Source organism: Salvelinus namaycush, chromosome 7 (assembly GCF_016432855.1).
Source record: "Salvelinus namaycush isolate Seneca chromosome 7, SaNama_1.0, whole genome shotgun sequence".
In the NCBI taxonomy this organism is placed as follows: Eukaryota; Metazoa; Chordata; class Actinopteri; order Salmoniformes; family Salmonidae; genus Salvelinus; species Salvelinus namaycush.
The window spans coordinates 56,198,229-56,216,501 of record NC_052313.1 but is presented as its reverse complement, the minus strand read 5'-3'; the positions used below and the strand labels follow the sequence as shown (position 1 = coordinate 56,216,501).

The window sequence follows — 18,273 nt, the reverse complement described above, 5'->3', positions numbered from 1 at the left end:
TGAGTGAAGGAGGCTTTGTTGTGAAATAGAAAGCCGATTCTTGATTTGATTTTGGATTGGAGATGTTTAATATGAGTCTGGAAGGAGAGTTTACAGTCTAGCCAGACACCTAGGTATTTATAGATGTCCACATATTCTAGGTCGGAACTGTCCAGGGTGGTGATGCTAGTCGGGCGGGCGGGTGCAGGCAGCGAACGGTTGAAAGCATGCATTTGGTTTTACTAGCGTTTAAAATCAATTCTAAAAGCTTTAACAAGGGCAAGGTATTGTGTTTCATTTGAAAACAGCATCACATTTTGTAAAAGCAGAATATTTCAGGTCATCCTTCCCCCTGGAGGCCACGGAAGGAGTGTTGTATGGCATTGAAGCTCGTTTGGAGGTTAGATAGCACAGTGTCCAAGGAAGGGCCAGAAGTATACAGAATATATATAAGTTGTATTCCTTAAGAATCAATGGGTATGCCATTAATTTATAATAAAAGTCCCAGAATGGATGTAGCGACAAAGGATTGTAGCTTTAATACCAGGTAGAGGTTATTTTTCAATAGAATTTCCTACTCTGTATATTTTTTACATTTGACCTTCTGCATAATGAGAATGTGGTCATTAGGTGTGCTGACAAACTGCCTGGGAGCTCCTCAGTGGTGAAACTCCTCCTCCTTCAATCAGTGGTGAACCAGGTGGAACAAATCTTCCAGGCAATCTGGGCGTGCCAGCACCTGGCTCTGCTGTTGTCTTTAGACCGCAGTGAAAGGAGTATTTATAACACCACAAGACCAAGGAAACTTCATCTTTGTGATCAAGGTGACTGTGCAAGTCCAAGCCCTCCACAAAACTGTGAAAGACAGCCGGTAAGTGCCATATTGGCCATGCTTGGCTAGACTGATTTAAGCAGTGCACTGCTAATGATACTCTGGAAAACACAGACTCTTAACTCTTAACTTTGATAGGACTTTTGCAGTGGTATTTATAACTTCAAATGTTGTTTGTGGGGTATAAAGGAAAAGTAAGAAGAGCCAAATTCATTGTTGACAAAGAACTTGTTTGAAATGGTTAAAAGTAATTTAAACTTTGTAGAAATCTTAGTAAACCAAGTTCTTAATTCAGTAACAAATGTATAGTCTAAAAATCTTTGGCTAAAAAATGTAAGATTTGTCTGCTTAACTACTGATTAGAAAATAAATGTAATTTTTTACTACTAAAAATATTTTGAATGTATTTGGCTAAAATGCAAATTTAGATAAAAATATACTGATTCTGCTCATTTGATTAAAAATGGTGGGTTTCTATTTTGGGAAACATTTGCTTAAAAGTGGAAACCTTGTATTTTATAATGGCAGAAATGTGTTTATCTGAGGTGAATGTGGATAATTTTGTGTATTTAATTAGGCTGTCAACTCAAATAATAACTTGTATTTGTCATCTCTTTTTTGAGGTTTTTCACCTGTTTACTGCCAACCAAAGAATGGTAAATAAAAGACAAACAACTGATTCCATGGCTGTTTATTGAGTGAAATCCAGTTAAAATCTTCATGTGGAGGGACTGTCCTTTTCAAGTGGGGAATTGCACAAGAAGGAGGTCAAAACTTGACAGTGAAAAACCGTGGCTCAAGACTGGAAAAGGAACAGAAAAGTGACCACACGTGTCCAGAGAGACAAGTAAAGACTGTTCCCGCCTGCTGCTGTGATTGAAATGGCTGATTCATTACTGGTGGAGCAGCTAAAGACCGCAAGGACATCAGCGAAGCGTCAGTTTTCCCGTCTGGCCAATAATGTGCTACGAATGCATACAATGATGTCAGAAGAGGAGCTCAGAGACAATTTTAGGAAGCTCACTGCAGAAGCTGGCAAAGTCCTGGAAGCCAACGATGATGTAGAGGGGCAATGTATTGAAGAAAACTCTGATGCAGAGGAGTTGAGCGAGCAGCAGAAGTCTGACTTGGTCAAAACAGCCAATGAGTGTGAGAAAAAACTGCAAGAGCTAAAGGACCTCATACAAAAGACATTGTGGGCCAATTTCGGGGAATATGAACTGACACAAGCAATTACAACAGCAGAGTCGCAAGCAGAAAACGTGGGAGCTGTGGACCCAAGTAAAAACCCAGATGCATATCTCTTCATGATCGGACAACTAGAGAAACTTGTGAAGGCTGCGAAGGAGGTGCATAAACATTGGAAGTGCTGGGCCCCCCCACCAGAGCAACAACATTTCCAGAGTCGTATCAAAGACCTTGAAACTATCCTGCCAAATCTCACAATAAGACAAGCAGACTTTACAGGGGCACACGTTAGAGGAGAAACCAGCAGATTGAGTACTACTTCAAACAGTTCTGTGGCCACACCAGCAATTAAATTAAAGCCTGCTGCCCTCCCAAAGTTTTCTGGCATCCGCCGAGAGTTTCACCGGTGGAAAAAAGACTGGGAAGCGCTCCAGATGCAGGGAGAACCTACTGGATCCAGAGAGGTTAAAAAGTTCCAACTTCTCGACAGTGTGGATGAGAAGACCATACGAGACCTTCACCTGACAACTTACACAACTGCTGAGGAGGTTTTCCGGGTCTTGGAGAACCGCTTTGGAAATAAGACAACTATAGCCCTTGAGATAGTAGAAGAGCTCCAAAGACTCCAAGCAGTTAAAGGTAACCAGCCCAGGAGGATTGTTGAGCTCATCCAATCTGTAGAAAAAGCCCTGGTCGATCTGAACGAGCTTGGCAAGACCGGTGCTATAAAGAACCCTCTTGTAACAAAGACAATAGAGAGTAAACTTCCTGATGGCCTGAAGAAGGAATGGCTTCTTCATGTAGCTGGCAAAGGTGATGAAGCTGAAGAAGACAAGCGATTTGACTACCTCTACAAGTTTCTTCAAGGTCAAGAAGCCATCTATGAGAAGCTGGACCAACTGAGAGAGGAGGAACCAAAACCGAAATCTGAACCTCGGCAAGCTCGAACCAGAACCTCCACCCAACTAAGCGACCAGGCTCAAGGATGTGTGGTCTGCGGAGACTGCAAGCATAAGAAAAGGCTATATTTCTGCCAAAAGTTTCGCACGCTTAAGCTGTCAGATAAAAGAGATGCTGTCAGGAAGCTGGGAGCCTGCAAAAGATGCCTGGAGATTCACAAGGAAGGTGACTATTGTAAATCAGAGTTTCTGTGCAGGAGGCCAGACTGCATAGAACAGCGTGCTGCAGAACACCACTATTACCTCTGCCCGAGAGCTGGTACATCCAAAGGGAATGTCGTCCAGAGGTCCAATAACAGCAAAGTGGGAGGTGACACAAGAGAGCGTTATACCCAAGCCCAAGAAGAGTTCATTAAAAGTCTCTCACCTGAACTTGCAGAGAAGTGTTGCATTGCCTTTTGCAACACTATAGCCAGAACCTCTCTTGTGTCCAACCAACCCAGTCTTCTAGCAGAGAATGGAATAGTGGAGTGGCCAGTCATCATGATGCTCTTAGAGGTCACGGCCAATGCAGGACAAAAAGTTGGGACTTTGATCGACCTGGCATCGGATACAAACTATATAACTCATGATGCAGCTGATCGTTTGAACCTTAGAAGTGAAGCCATAACCCTTGTTGTCCATGGTGTGGGAGGAATGAAAGTTCAAGTCACCACAAAACGGTACCTCCTAAAGATCCGGATCCGCACAGAGCAAGGCAATGTCAGATCCCACCAACTCCTCTGCTATGGTTTGGACAGCATTGCAGAGATTCACAAACATGTGACAGCCAAAAGACTCCAAAAATTCTTTCCAGATGTCCCCCAAAATGAACTTGTTAGACCAAGACAGATACAGCTTTTGATAAGCCATAAGGAAGGGCGACTGGTCCCACAGAAAAAACGCACCATTGGGGACCTTGTACTATGGGATGGGCCATTGGGAAAGACAATTGCAGGGACACACCCTGGTCTGTTTGAAGAGGCTACAGTTACAGCACATCAGTCCAGAGCGCACTTCGCCAGATCCATGAGAACAGCAGCATTGATGTATGAAGAACATATCTGCGCCAAACCTACCATCAAGTCTTCTTATTCTGCTATTTCCACTCGGGATTTTATTGAGTGGTGGAGATGGGATAGCATTGGCGCCCCCTGCACCCCAAAATGTGGAGGATGTTGCTGCGGCAGTTGTCAACTTGGTGGCAAAGAAATGACTCTGACTGAAGAAAGGGAGCTGGAAGTTGTTAAGGGTGGCCTGACTTATGTTGGTGCTGATGACCACAGTGATAGTCCACACTGGCATGCAAGGTATCCATGGCTCAATGACCCATCTACATTGCCAAACAACATAAAAGCAGTGGAGGCAACCTTTCTCAGAACAGAGAGACAGCTCGCCAAATAACCGCAGTGGAAAAAAGCCTATGGTGCTCAAGTCCACGAAATGGTTGACCGCCGGGCTGCAAGAAAGCTGACCAAAGAGGATCTAACCAACTGGAATGGACCTGTCTGGTATATTAGTCATCTTATCGCACCCAACCCCCACTCTGTTACAACTCCGGTAAGACTTGTCTGGAACAGCAGTCAGAAGTACAAAGGCCAAAGTCTCAATGACCTTCTGATGAAAGGCCCTGACGTTCTCAATCCGATTCGAGCTGTCCTCCTCAAGTTCCGCCAAGGCTCCTATGCCGCTCTAGGAGACGTCAGAAAAATGTACAATTCTGTGTGGCTCGAGGAGAGGGAAGTCCATTTACACCGGTTATTGTGGCGGGATTCAGAGGGCGATGAGTTGGAACAATACGCCATAACCAGAGTGAATATCGGGGACAAGCCAGCAGGGTGCATAGCACAACTGGCCATGAGGGAGACGGCTAACCTGCCTCAATTCAGCCACCTCACAGATGAATGCCAAGTATTACATGAGCACAGCTACGTCGATGACATCTTGACATCCCACAACTGCCGTGAAAAACTAGAAGTCATCACAAAGAATGTGGAGCTGATTCTAAAAGCAGGAGGGTTTGCACTGAAGCCTTGGGTCTTCTCAGGCCAAAATAAAGGAGAAAGAGAAAAGGCATCACCAAATATTGTTGTCCTGCCAAATCAGCTTAAGGAGGAAGACAACAAGGCGCTCGGTCTCGGCTACATTGTGGATGAAGACATGTTGCATGTCATGGTGAGGGTCAACTTCTCCAGGCGGAAGAAAAAGATGAGACTTGGGCAAGACTTACTGCTAGAAGAAGTACGAGCACAGACACCAGACCCGCTGACAAGACGTGAACTGCTGAGTCAAGTTGCTGGTTTGTACGACCCAGTTGGCCTGACAACGCCATCAAAGCAAAGAGGGGCTATCTTGGTCCGAAGGGCATTCCAAGAGGCAAAATCAAAGTGCAGCATGGTCAAGGACACATGGGACCTTCCCCTGTCGGATGAGCTCCGCAAAGATGCAATTGGAATTTTTGAGGAGTACGTCCAGCTAAGCAAAGTAATGTTCCCAAGAGCTCTTACTCCACCAAAGGCAACAACTGAACCAGTCGCTGTCACTTTTTCAGATGGCAGTGAAAGCTCCTATGGTGCTGTCCTTTACCTGCGGTGGAACTGCAACAAAAAATTAACAATTCGACTAGTGGAGTCAAAAGCAAAGCTGACACCACTAGACCAGAAGGGGGATGCAGTCAAAGCAGAACTTTGCGGTGCAGTCTTTGCAAGCCGCCTGAAAAAGTACTTTGAACAGCATACCCAGATCCAGATAAAAAGGTGGTACCATTTGTTAGACAGTCAGACTGTTCTTGGAGCTATCCAGCGAGAAAGCTATGGATTTCAGACTTTCTTCGCTAATAGAATTGGAGAGATCCAAGAGAGCACACGGCTACAGGACTGGTGGTGGATCCCTGGACCACTCAACATAGCTGACATTATCACTCGAGGAGCTGGGCCAAAGGAACTTGATGCCCATTCAGAGTGGCAGCAAGGGCCAGAGTTTCTATATCTTCCAGAGAGCGAGTGGCCAATTATGTCGTCAAAAGATGTGTCTGTGACAGCTCGAGAGAGCATTAACAATATGCAAAAGAAGTCATTTGTGGCAGCACTCACCAGAGCCCAAGCGAAAAGAAGTCTTCCAAGTCTTGTGGGACGATTTCCTGCTGGTGCAGCTGTCCTAAACTTGGTGGATGAGAGGCGCTTTAGTAGCCTAAAGTGTCTAATCAAGACTGTTGCTTTTATCTGGAGAGCCGCCAAAAAGTTTAGATCTGCAACAAAGTCCATCGAGACCCCAAAGTGGGAGGCGATTCCCACAAAAGGAGTTATCACCGCCACAGAACGTCAAGAGGCAATAAGAGACATCTATCTTGCTGCTGAAGAGGGGGTGACGTTCCCAACTACCACTACGGACCGCTTGGTTGTGTACAGAGAGCCAGAATCTGGGTTACTAGTCTGCGGTGGGAGAATGCATGGCTTCAGGGAGGATGGCGCTGCAGTTCCCCTTCTGCCTTTCAATGCATGGGTCTCTACTTTATTGGCACGGGAGGCGCACGATGAGGGTCATGAAGGTGTGGCTGCAACCCTGCTGAAAATGAGGAGGAAAGCCTGGGTCATCCAAGGAAGAAAATTTTCCCAAAAAGTAGTGGATAACTGCCTTTTCTGCAAAAAGTCAAGAGCAAGAAGGTGCGAACAGGTAATGGCTGACTTACCTGCTGAAAAAGCCACACCTGCAGCTCCGTTCGAGTGCACTACAGTCGACCTCTTCGGACCGTACCTTGTCAAAGATGACATCAAGAAACGGGTCTCAATGAAAGTGTGGGGTGTCGTCTTCAGCTGTATGGCCAGCAGGGCAATTCATGCAGACCTGGTCAACACAATGTCGACAGAGAGCTTCTTGATGGCTTACCAACGCTTTACTGCAATTAGAGGCCACCCAAGAAAGATCTGGTCCGACCCAGGGACAAACTTCATCGGCGCCAAACCTGTCCTAAGAGAGCTGTACCAGTTCCTGGATGCTCAGAATAGAACTTCAATAGAAGAGATGTCGGCTCAAAAAGGTACCAAATGGGAGTGGACAATTCACCCTGCTGACTCACCTCACCGAAATGGGGCTGCTGAAGCCGCTGTTCGCATTCTCAAGAAGGCACTGCAGAGCCTGGGCAACAACACTGGCCTTAGCTACAGCGAGCTTCAGACAACACTACAACTTGCTGCAAACCTTGCCAACGAATGCCCGATAGATGCCAGGGTGCAGAGCCATGAAGAAAGCGTGCAGTATGTGTCACCCAACACACTTCTCCTGGGCCGGGCCTCTCCAAGCGGTGAGATCAGAACATTTGACTTTGCGAACTACCCTTACAAGAGACTCAGAGAGATGCAGAACCAGGTCAAAAAATTCTGGAGGTCTTGGAGCCAGCTTGCCGGCCCAAACTTATTTCTGAGAAGTAAATGGCACACTTCATATCGCAACGTTGCTGTCGGAGATATTGTCTGGTTGTGTGACCAAAATGCAGTGAGGGGCCAATTCAAGCTGGGACGGGTGGTGAGCGTTAATCCAGATGCTAAGGGCATTGTTCGAGACGTGAACGTCAAAGTGGTCCAAAGCTCCTGCCTTCCTGTCACAAAACCCGCACTAAACCGGCCATCGGCCAAAGTCCTGAAAGAAGCTACGCAAACCACAGTCGTGCACAGAGATGTTCGACGCCTGGTTGTCTTGCTACCAGTTGAGGATCAAACTCGGAGCTGACCGGCAGTATGTAGGTGCTGATTTACGATCTTTCCATCGGTTCCCGTGGGAAGATTGAGTGGGAGGTGTGCTGACAAACTGCCTGGGAGCTCCTCAGTGGTGAAACTCCTCCTCCTTCAATCAGTGGTGAACCAGGTGGAACAAATCTTCCAGGCAATCTGGGCGTGCCAGCACCTGGCTCTGCTGTTGTCTTTAGACCGCAGTGAAAGGAGTATTTATAACACCACAAGACCAAGGAAACTTCATCTTTGTGATCAAGGTGACTGTGCAAGTCCAAGCCCTCCACAAAACTGTGAAAGACAGCCGGTAAGTGCCATGTTGGCCATGCTTGGCTAGACTGATTTAAGCAGTGCACTGCTAATGATACTCTGGAAAACACAGACTCTTAACTCTTAACTTTGATAGGACTTTTGCAGTGGTATTTATAACTTCAAATGTTGTTTGTGGGGTATAAAGGAAAAGTAAGAAGAGCCAAATTCATTGTTGACAAAGAACTTGTTTGAAATGGTTAAAAGTAATTTAAACTTTGTAGAAATCTTAGTAAACCAAGTTCTTAATTCAGTAACAAATGTATAGTCTAAAAATCTTTGGCTAAAAAATGTAAGATTTGTCTGCTTAACTACTGATTAGAAAATAAATGTAATTTTTTACTACTAAAAATATTTTGAATGTATTTGGCTAAAATGCAAATTTAGATAAAAATATACTGATTCTGCTCATTTGATTAAAAATGGTGGGTTTCTATTTTGGGAAACATTTGCTTAAAAGTGGAAACCTTGTATTTTATAATGGCAGAAATGTGTTTATCTGAGGTGAATGTGGATAATTTTGTGTATTTAATTAGGCTGTCAACTCAAATAATAACTTGTATTTGTCATCTCTTTTTTGAGGTTTTTCACCTGTTTACTGCCAACCAAAGAATGGTAAATAAAAGACAAACAACTGATTCCATGGCTGTTTATTGAGTGAAATCCAGTTAAAATCTTCATGTGGAGGGACTGTCCTTTTCAAGTGGGGAATTGCACAAGAAGGAGGTCAAAACTTGACATTAGGCGAGAGACGAATTGGCACTCACCACTTCCTCTTCGCACTTTCCACAGACTTGCACTTCATGTGGAAACTTTTAGCAAGTTAACAATGACCTTCCACATCATTATGTTTGTGTTTTTAGTTTTATCTTATTTAACTTCACTACTTAAGTTAGGTGTTCCACTAGTAATGTAAGCTGAAAGCTAACTGACCATAAAGACATGCCTATATGAACGGGGGGAGGGGGGGTCAATAAAATAAATTGCTATTCAATTCGGGACTTGAATTGAAATTCAGTTATTGGATTTAATAACTGTCAAAGGAAATAATGTGTCCCTGCAATGAGTAAGTATATAGGCAAAGTGGGCATGACTATGATTGGTCTGACCTCTAGAATGTAACAGTAGATGATTGTGGAGTGTTCTACTGTGCACAGAAGACCAGGGTCTACTATCAGTAATGGCACCAGACTCATTACCTATATAATTCATCAAAATATACATCTTTATTTATATATATCACATTGAGTATTTATCCTCTAACAACATATGTTGAATGTGGGATTCAGACCAATTTCCCACCAATGTGGGATGCAGACCAATTTTAACTTCCTCTGTTTATTACTGTCTTCCTTATTCTGTTACAAATGTATGATGTCTTGTAAATGTAAAGATGGTTTAGAATAACTCAGGACATTTAACATTGGCTGTGCAGTAAATCTGTTTTGTTTTCCACAAGAGGTTTATGCTGACTATCTAAACCAGCCAGCAGGTCATCGTGGGAGAACTGTCTTCTGTCCATTTACAGTATTCTGAATGTTATTCTGATCGTTAAGATCCTGGGTGAGTGAATGGAAATACTAGATATCAAAATGTAAACGTTTTAAATAGTTTAACATTTTAATGTTGTATGCTGAGAATGTAGATGTTGCTTGTGTAATATTGATATAGACTTTTCCTATGATGTTGGTTTATATTTCAGTACATATCGTGACCTTGGCATGTCAGAACAGAAACTGTCTCATAAAACTAAGACCACCTCAACATGCAGACCAGAGGTAAGAGACTTGTTGTACACCACGTGAACAGTTGCAGCATTCTCCCTCACAAATTGATTAAACTTAACAGTATCAAATAGTGAAAACCATACAACATATCATGATGTAACTTTGACTGTAGGTATGGTCTTTTTAAAAGATGAATTGTATTGTTGTTTTGACAGAAATCAGTGACACAGATCACAGCACCACCAAGAGGATTACATCCTGAACTTGAATCAATAATTACCATTGCAGTATAATGCATAGTTCCACAAGTGCAAGCTAACAACTCCAGCTAGGTCTAGTGTGTTATTATATACATGAACGGTCAATCCATTAGTGTAACTATCTTCTAGTAAAATGTCTTGATTACAGTATTCAGCTGCTTAACTTCCTTTTTGTTCTAAAGCTGTGACTTCTGTGGAAATGTTCAATGAAATTGCAGTGAAGATCACAGGAACAAAAGGTATGACTCATGACCCACTCAGTTGAAGATAAAGTAGAGCAGCAGTTGTCAGAAAGATCTTACACAGTGGAAAGTAACACACCACACCACCACACAAACAGCTCAAGTAAATGGTCACAGGCTGTGGTTTAATAACAGTATTTCTTCCAGTGATGCTTGTGAAGGAATTTGTCTGGCAAGAGGCTGTCTGTTGCAATACACTTTTATAATGAATGCCTTCACAGGAATTGTTACCCTGCCTTAACAAAGTTGTCTTTAAAAATATATATATTTGAGATAAGGCATAGCCTACACATGTCCAGTAAATCATGTATAATTATTTAGCCATAGCTTCTGGAACAATAATGCAGTATTCACAAAACTCTTCAGAGTGTCTGTCCTTGATGACACTTCATTTTCCCGGTTGTGGCATGGCAAGGTGTTATGACAGGGTACAGGTGTTAGTTAAGGCAGGTTCCAGGGCCTGGTGCTATGGGGTCTACATATCAGGGAAATGTCTCCATCTACAGGGACTCTACTGGGCTTCCAAATACCCCCTGTGACATCATCCTCTCAGGCTGGTTAGGTGTGCTGCAAACAAACAAACTGTAGCTAGGAATTTGAGGTGAGGCAGTGTACACAAACGTCTCAGCAAAGTCTCTATAACATCTCAAGGATCACATCAATATAATATAACAGTAATATCATCTGTATAATATAACCTGCACTAGTCCTTATGTGTCGTCATGATTTTCAGTGATACACACAGTCCTACACATTTTGAGCGGCTACATTTTAACTGGTTGAACAGCACCATCTACTGAAAATAGTAAGCACTGCATGTGTTCGCACAATGCATCCTGCAACCCAACAAATAACCAACAGAAACCAGGCAAGAGACAGAAGCCCTAGCGCAGGAAAGAGGTTGACACATTATACTCACAAGGGAGTCAAGAGGTAAATCAAGTAAATCATCTAGGAGAGATAATTTACATTCCTAATCCAGCAGCACATTGTCTTTGAACACTGTACAAATAAGGTCGGGTCCAGTACGTCACGTCACGTCACTTGTAGATTCTGTTTATTAAACTCAGCAGCATGAATGCTATGGACCAGAGCCATGTACAGATAATTTCTATACATACCTCTGTTTCCCTGCTCTGGGGATGTGTCCATTCAGAGAGCCAACCTGTTCAGGCCTTTTTCCATTTGAAGAGTCATTGCATCAGCTTGTCTGATAACTGACACACAGTGTTGTTTTAGCATTACTATTAACCCATTGGCTAAAGCTTTTAACGTGTCTTGAGAGTGATAGGTTTAAATTAGAGAAGAGTCTGGGTGTGAGTCCCAAATGGTGCCCTATTCCCCTTAGTGCCCTACTTTTGACCAGCATCCTATGGGCTTTGGTCAAAAGAAGTGCACTGATTATAGGCAATAGTGTTCCATTTGGGACGTACTTTTGGAGAGTGTGTGACCGACAATGTCCAACTCAAAGGGTTTCATTCACATGATGATGGGACGTGTATAGTATTTTAGTTATAGTGTATACTTGCCAGCAATGCCTTTGGGTATTCAATATTTTTTTGACAGCACCACTTTAGATTTGAATGAAACCTTGTCTTCATCACTGGAAAAGATAAACGGTTGAGATAGAAATCATTTAAAAGCTTAGAAACAGGGTTGTCAAACTCTTCTATAATAAAACTTTTTTTATATAAAAATGTAATATTTTAACCTTTAATGTAAATGAACTCTGATTGTTTTCATGTCTGCAATCACACATGTTGTAGCTTAGACCGTATTTGACATCATCTAAAGTTTTGGTGTTGTGCCCGCCATCGGTTGAAGGACAACATGCTCTTGAATACAGGGTGGGTGTCATGTTTTGTCTGAAATCTACTAAAATATAAATAAAATGGAACCTCAAAGATGGTTGGAGGTCCACACATCAAAACGGTGACTTGAATGGGAATATCTGTTGTTTTAAATTATACTGTCAAACCTCCATAGGAAACCTATTGAAATCATAGAAATATAGACAATAGAATATACATGATCATTTAAGTTGATATTCAATAGTGGATGGACCGGCGGTCATCTTTGTGGTAGTAATTAGAAGTTTCAATTAAATTTACAATTTAAAAACAATTATGTTTTATTCTCAATACACTGGATAGGTGCAGTGAAATGTGTTGATGTACAGGTTCAGCCATAGTAGAACGGCGCTCCTTTGAGCAAGTTAGGGTTAAGTTCCTTGCTCAAGAACACATCTACAGATTTTTCAACTTGTCTGCTCAGTTATTCAAACCAGCGCTCTTTGCGTTGCAGGCCCAGTGCTTTATCCGCTAGGCTACCTAACAACCAAATGAAATAGCACCCACCCTGTATTCAAGAGCATGTTGTGTCTCAACCGATGGCAGGCACAACACAAACTCAGATGATGTGGAAAAGGGTCTAAGGTAAAACATCTGCAAATATGCATATATTTTTGAACGCGTTTTTAGATAATTGTCGTTAAAGTTTAAGAGTGTTAGAGGAAGAGGGTACAGGGTGAGGGATCCTGAGAGGATTCATGTGAGTAGGTAGAGATCAAGAGCGTGATAGGAAGAATATGTGCTTCAGTAAAGTGGGATCTTTAGCATTTATAACCATGTTACTAATTGTACTGTAGAAATGGATTGAAAGTCACAGAACATAGAGGTTGTGGTGACAGCTGTAGGGGGTGTTGAGTGGTAGTGATATGTCCTCTAAGGCCGTTGGTCTGGAGTAGGACTAGATAGGGTTAAATAGTGCAATGGGTGGTGGATTTTTAGGGATAATAGGTGATATGGCAATTTTCCTTTTCCCCAATGTTGTATTATTGTATCAAAGAATATAATGTAGGTAGGCCGTGAATGGCCTCACACACCAGTACAGTAGGTGACGGTGTATGCACCTAAAAGTTTAATGCGATCCGCCAACGAAATCCCAAAGAAAAAGAAAAAGTGACCCACTCCAGTGGTAACAGGAAATTGGTGAAAGCGTGTTCACACCCAACCTGTTTGCGCTCTTGGTGCGAAAAACAGGTCTGGTATATTTATAGGCCTACAAATGGCGTGTAGTGTAGGCAAAGCCAATTAAGCCACATGTACACTGGACAACCAATGAGAAACATTCAATAGAATGACGTACGTTATGCGATTGCGCTGTGCAAGGCTTCCTATCTGACTATAGCCTAATTAAATAGCTATCACAATTAGTAACTGCTAGCTAGCTAGTTTAGTACCTATAACGTGTCATATACGTAAGGTTAGGAAGACATGGATAAAAGGTAGATGTATTTGTACGATTGGTGTTGTGAACTAACGACGTAGGTAGCTAGCTATCGTTACCTACCAGTTAAACAGATGCTGTTGCTCGATAACGCGTTGGCTACAAGACAGAGTTAGCTTTGCAGATGTGTTACATCTAGTCTAGCTAACAAATTATCAAAATCATTAGTCCTGCTTTTATTTTAAATCTGATATGTAAATTAGCTATTTTAGCAAATAACAGTAAGTTAGCTAGTATTGGCTAACTATGTTAACTGGCCAGCTGAAGTTCTATATAAGAACATAACTATGTCGAATTCTATTGCCAGGAGCTAGCTAGCTGAAGTAGCGTAAACGTGGCCAATTGTCTTGCTAGCTACTAGTTCATATGGCGGTGAGAAGCCTGACCTTGGCATGTTAGTCAGAGATGGATCATAGTTAACCAAACATTAATCATTAGCTAGCTTGCCAACCCAACCAAGGCTCATGCGTTATTGTTGTCCCTCTCACGACGTTAGTCCACTCAACAAATGTATCTAGGTAGCCTAATGTTCAACATGTAGCAAGTAGACCTATAGGTAGTGCGGAATGTCCCTGTAATCTCAAATAAGGTGGATAGGCCTGTACTACAGAGACCTCTTACCGTTCGTTACCTGCACTCACAGGTTAGCCTATAAAACACACTTCACTGCGTTTTTTGTTTTGGCTAGTTAATACATAGACTACATTGTTGCTTTACACATACTTTTACATATGAATGCAGTCTGGTCTGAAGGCATTTCAAGTACAGTAAAGTAACAGTTCCTTAGGAAGATTAAAAACTAGGCCTTAGGAACGTAACATCTGTTGCAACATGTCCTTTAGGTTGACTCTACCTCTTTGGAATGCACCCACCTGTCATTGCCAATATGGGCCATTCACATCAGTATTATGATTGGTTGCTCAGCCTTTCTTTCATATTCAGCCAGGCCACTGTGTTTATAACCCTGCTAGACTCGTTCCCAACCATAACATTCTCTATCACTACTCCACAGGTGCTGGTTGCCGGTTTGTGTGATCTTGTTGATGGAACTCCAAGGTATTAATATCAGTCATGCTTTATATTGTTTGTTCTTATTCTACATGTGCAAAATGCCATATTGATGTCAGATGCATTCATTGGAGGCTAATTTTGTCTGTTTTGTAGTCTCTTCGCAGGAGAGAGTTAAAGGTTTTACAAGAGGGAAGGTTATTTTACCATGTAGGTACAATGCAATGCCTACTGAAAAGGTCACCATGTTTTGGCGATATAAGGATGACCGTAATGTCTACAATATTGTCAGTGGAAAAGCAGACTTGACAGACCAAGACCGTCAGTTCAGAGACAGAATCAGGATTTTCCCTGAGGAATGGGCAAACGGCAACTTCTCTCTCCTACTGACTGATCTCAAGGACTCTGATAGTGGGAGTTATTCATGTTTCATACCAACAGAGGACATTCTTCGTCAAGTGGAACTTTCTGTTCAAGGTTTGCATTACAACCAAGTGTAACAGCCTCTTTTATCTATACATTATTGGAATTTCCATTAACATTTTTAAGAAGTTGATGATACAGTATGATCACACTATGAAAATATCCCTCTTTATTTTACAGAGAAACCAACTCCTGAGCCTGAAGTTGGTCCAAAGAGCAGCAGCATGAGCATCAGAGTAGAGAACCTCAGCCCCTTCCTGTTTCTCCTCCTCAGTCCAGCTCTCCATTTCCTTTGATGTACATCACAGAAATTGGTCATTGTACTGCTTATGAGACTGTTGACAAGTTCTGAGTGGTTAAACTGCTGAAATACTTATTTTTTCTTTAATGTATGTAATAATTGACTGCAAATATATATCTTGCTTGAACCACCTTCCTAGAGGTGAGTAAAACAGTTATTCCAAATTGCCTGAAGCCACAGTGTTTACTGATAGGACCACTGCAGGACCACTGCATCCACCTAATGGGGATCCTAGTAAAATACCAAACATTTTAGCTTTGCTTTTGTGAACTAAATTTAATGCACTTTTAATACAATATTTGTTGCTGATTTAAAGGCATAATGTTTTTAAAACCCAGGGCTGTCTGTAAAATTGGAAATAGGATTGAGTCAATGTGTCTCTCCTGTCAACAAGATGCAGCTTTACTTACTAAGATATTGAAGTATTTCCTGATCAGTTATTAATATTGTACTACCAAATGAGTTGTTTTGTTGAGAACTTGCGATTGAACATGTGCTGCACAGTAAAAGCTTATTAGTTCTGTCATCCTTTCAATTAGAAAGTATTTTACTTTGACACCACAGTGTTATTAAAGGAAACATATTCACTTCCTCAATGCTCTTTATTAAAGAGTGTTTCTTATAGCTTTTTGCAAACTATGGTTTGATCATGTGGTTGCACAGTGTGTTCAGTCAGATGTCTGTTAGAAGGAGGAAGTCAGTTCGGTCTCAAAGATTTATCACAGCGCTGAGGATGTCGAGGATTGTTGCCTGTCTATTCTGTAAGACCATTTTTTTTTTAAATGTTATTTATTTTACATTCATTTGACAATAAATGAAGTGTCTCATGGATTCTTCTGTTCTTAGGTGTCTTAAGACTGTGTGTTGGTGCTGAGGCTTTGACAGAGACACTGGTAGAGCTTGGACACAATGCAACCCTGAACTGTTCTCTTAATGTAAATAATGTACACTGGTACATTCAGCACCAACCACAGCCTCCACTGGCCATACTCCGCTCTTTCACTAGTAGTAGTCCTGCTGCTTTTTATTACAATAATAATTATAGAAAGAAATATTCATTAGAAACAGGAAATAGTTTGTTCATACAGAATGTAACAGTAGATGATTGTGGAGTGTTCTACTGTGCAAAGAAAGAAAACGATAGTCTCCTTTTCAGTAACGGCACCAGACTCATGACCGCTGGTAAGGGCACATTTCATTCAATGATCAATATACTGTATTTTTTCTATAAGATACATTTGAAAAGTGTTTTTGTTCATGTTTTACGCAGCAAGGTGCAAGACCACTACAGAAATGTATCATAACTTATAGTGGATGTAGGCTACACATATTTACCATAAAACTGCAGGACTTGAATCAATCAATGAAACAACAAACAAAAGTTTGATGTTTAGTAAGTGATTATGTCTTTAATTTTCCAACTGATTTAACAGTAACTTTAATAGTCTGGGAAGTGTTTTAATTATTGTAAATATATTGTGCTTATATAGGCTATAAAATGTTGTTGAAATAAATGCACTAAATTTGAAAAAGTACATTTGCACATTTCAGTTGACCCTGAAGCAACAGAGCAACCCAGAGACGTCAACACAACATGGCTAAAGGGTCTTCTCATTGGATCCGGGGTCTTGAATGCAGTGCTCATTTTATTGCTGTCAGGTGTGTTTCTACACTCTTAAAATAGGGTTTGTTAGTAACCTAGTAACATCTGGGTGGCACCACCATGCATGTGGCTTTGATTCCCAGTGCCACCCATACGTAAAATGTATTCACGCATGACTATAAGTCACTTTGGATAAAAGCGTCTGATAAATTGCATATTATTCTATTTTTTATCTTACTAAAACTTTTATTTAGACTGGATACCAGGCTAACCTTTCCTGCCTTTACATGCAATGTTAGGACTATCTGTTACTGTACATTTGCCCCAATACACACTGTAATATGTAAGATGTTACTCAGTGTTGTGTGATCACAATAGTCTATACTAATTCCATCTATATGGGTCATCTTAGCCATTTCAGTGCTGTGGAAGAGAGCTGCTTGCCAGAAGAACCATGACTCTCCTCCAACCCCTGAACCACCTGAAAGGGCAGACAGTCTAGTGGTCAGTATCTGTAGTGGGAATATGGATATATATATATATACAGTATATTAATATTATATCACGTTTATCTTTATGAGGGATGTTTTCACTCATATCCACATTTGCTTTTCAGTATGACGTGATACAGCTGGTACCCCCACCAAGAGGACCAAGGCCCAACTGCATTGCCTCAACTATTTACTCCAGAGTTCAGTTTCCAAATCTTGAACTCACAACTACTGCCTAATAAGGTGCCACATCTGCATCTACCCTTCCTCTTCCATCTGGTTTAACATATCTCGGCTATTGTGATAATAGTTATGGCGTTGGTGGATAATGTGAACTAGAATATAACTTTGGTAGATAATGTGAATCTACTCTGAATATTAATATCTTTGTATACTGTACAGTATCTAATGCTGCTCTTCGTCACTCGTCTATATACCAGTCAGCAATATCTTTGAAGGAAATTATTACTTTTGAGTCTTGATTCATGTTTTTCATTGTTCATTCCTCGAAAAAGTTAATTTGTGCCTGTCTTGAAAGTAAATTGTAACTTTTTGTGTGAAGTAGTTAGGAAGAGGTTTGTGGATTTATGTAGAAAAACCCCCCAAGCCTTTTGTAGTGTATTGATGCTGCATCAACCACACATATCCTGTTTGAGAGCTTAGTCGCTTACTGAGCAACACGCATGTCCCAATTACTGTACAATTTACCATTTTTAATAATAACTTTTTCAAACATTAAATTAGAGTTGTCCATTTTAAGTTAATTAAAAAGCCTACTGCATGTGCCCCATAACACCTTTGTGAGTAAGAGTATCCACAAAACAAAGCTATAAACAGCATGTTTTAATGGCAGTGGTACTAGTCACCTCTCACTAAATGGGCATCAAGGTCACAAGATGTCTTAAAGCTAGAATCCTTAATTGAAACAATAACAAAGTGGACTCCCCGCCTCAATTTTGG

General features: G+C 41.5%; 2 protein-coding genes and 1 long non-coding RNA gene across 3 annotated transcripts in view; all 3 read left to right on the top strand.

Moving 5' to 3' along the window:
• The window catches only part of LOC120050855 (interleukin-1 receptor accessory protein-like 1), an 838,450-nt gene that overhangs the window by 555,839 nt on the left and 264,338 nt on the right, over window positions 1-18,273 (top strand). The gene's annotated exons all lie outside the window — the stretch shown is intronic.
• LOC120051493 (CD276 antigen homolog) lies at window positions 13,366-16,050 on the top strand. The gene is made up of 4 exons (XM_038998393.1): window positions 13,366-13,485; window positions 14,500-14,543; window positions 14,652-14,972; window positions 15,099-16,050. The coding sequence occupies exons 1-4, from the start codon at window positions 13,475-13,477 to the stop codon at window positions 15,212-15,214; spliced, it is 492 nt and encodes a 163-aa protein (XP_038854321.1). The 5' UTR covers window positions 13,366-13,474; the 3' UTR covers window positions 15,215-16,050.
• On the top strand, window positions 16,335-17,816 carry LOC120051498. Its single transcript, XR_005477272.1, has 3 exons — window positions 16,335-16,878; window positions 17,235-17,326; window positions 17,439-17,816. It is a non-coding gene; the product is annotated as an uncharacterized LOC120051498 (long non-coding RNA).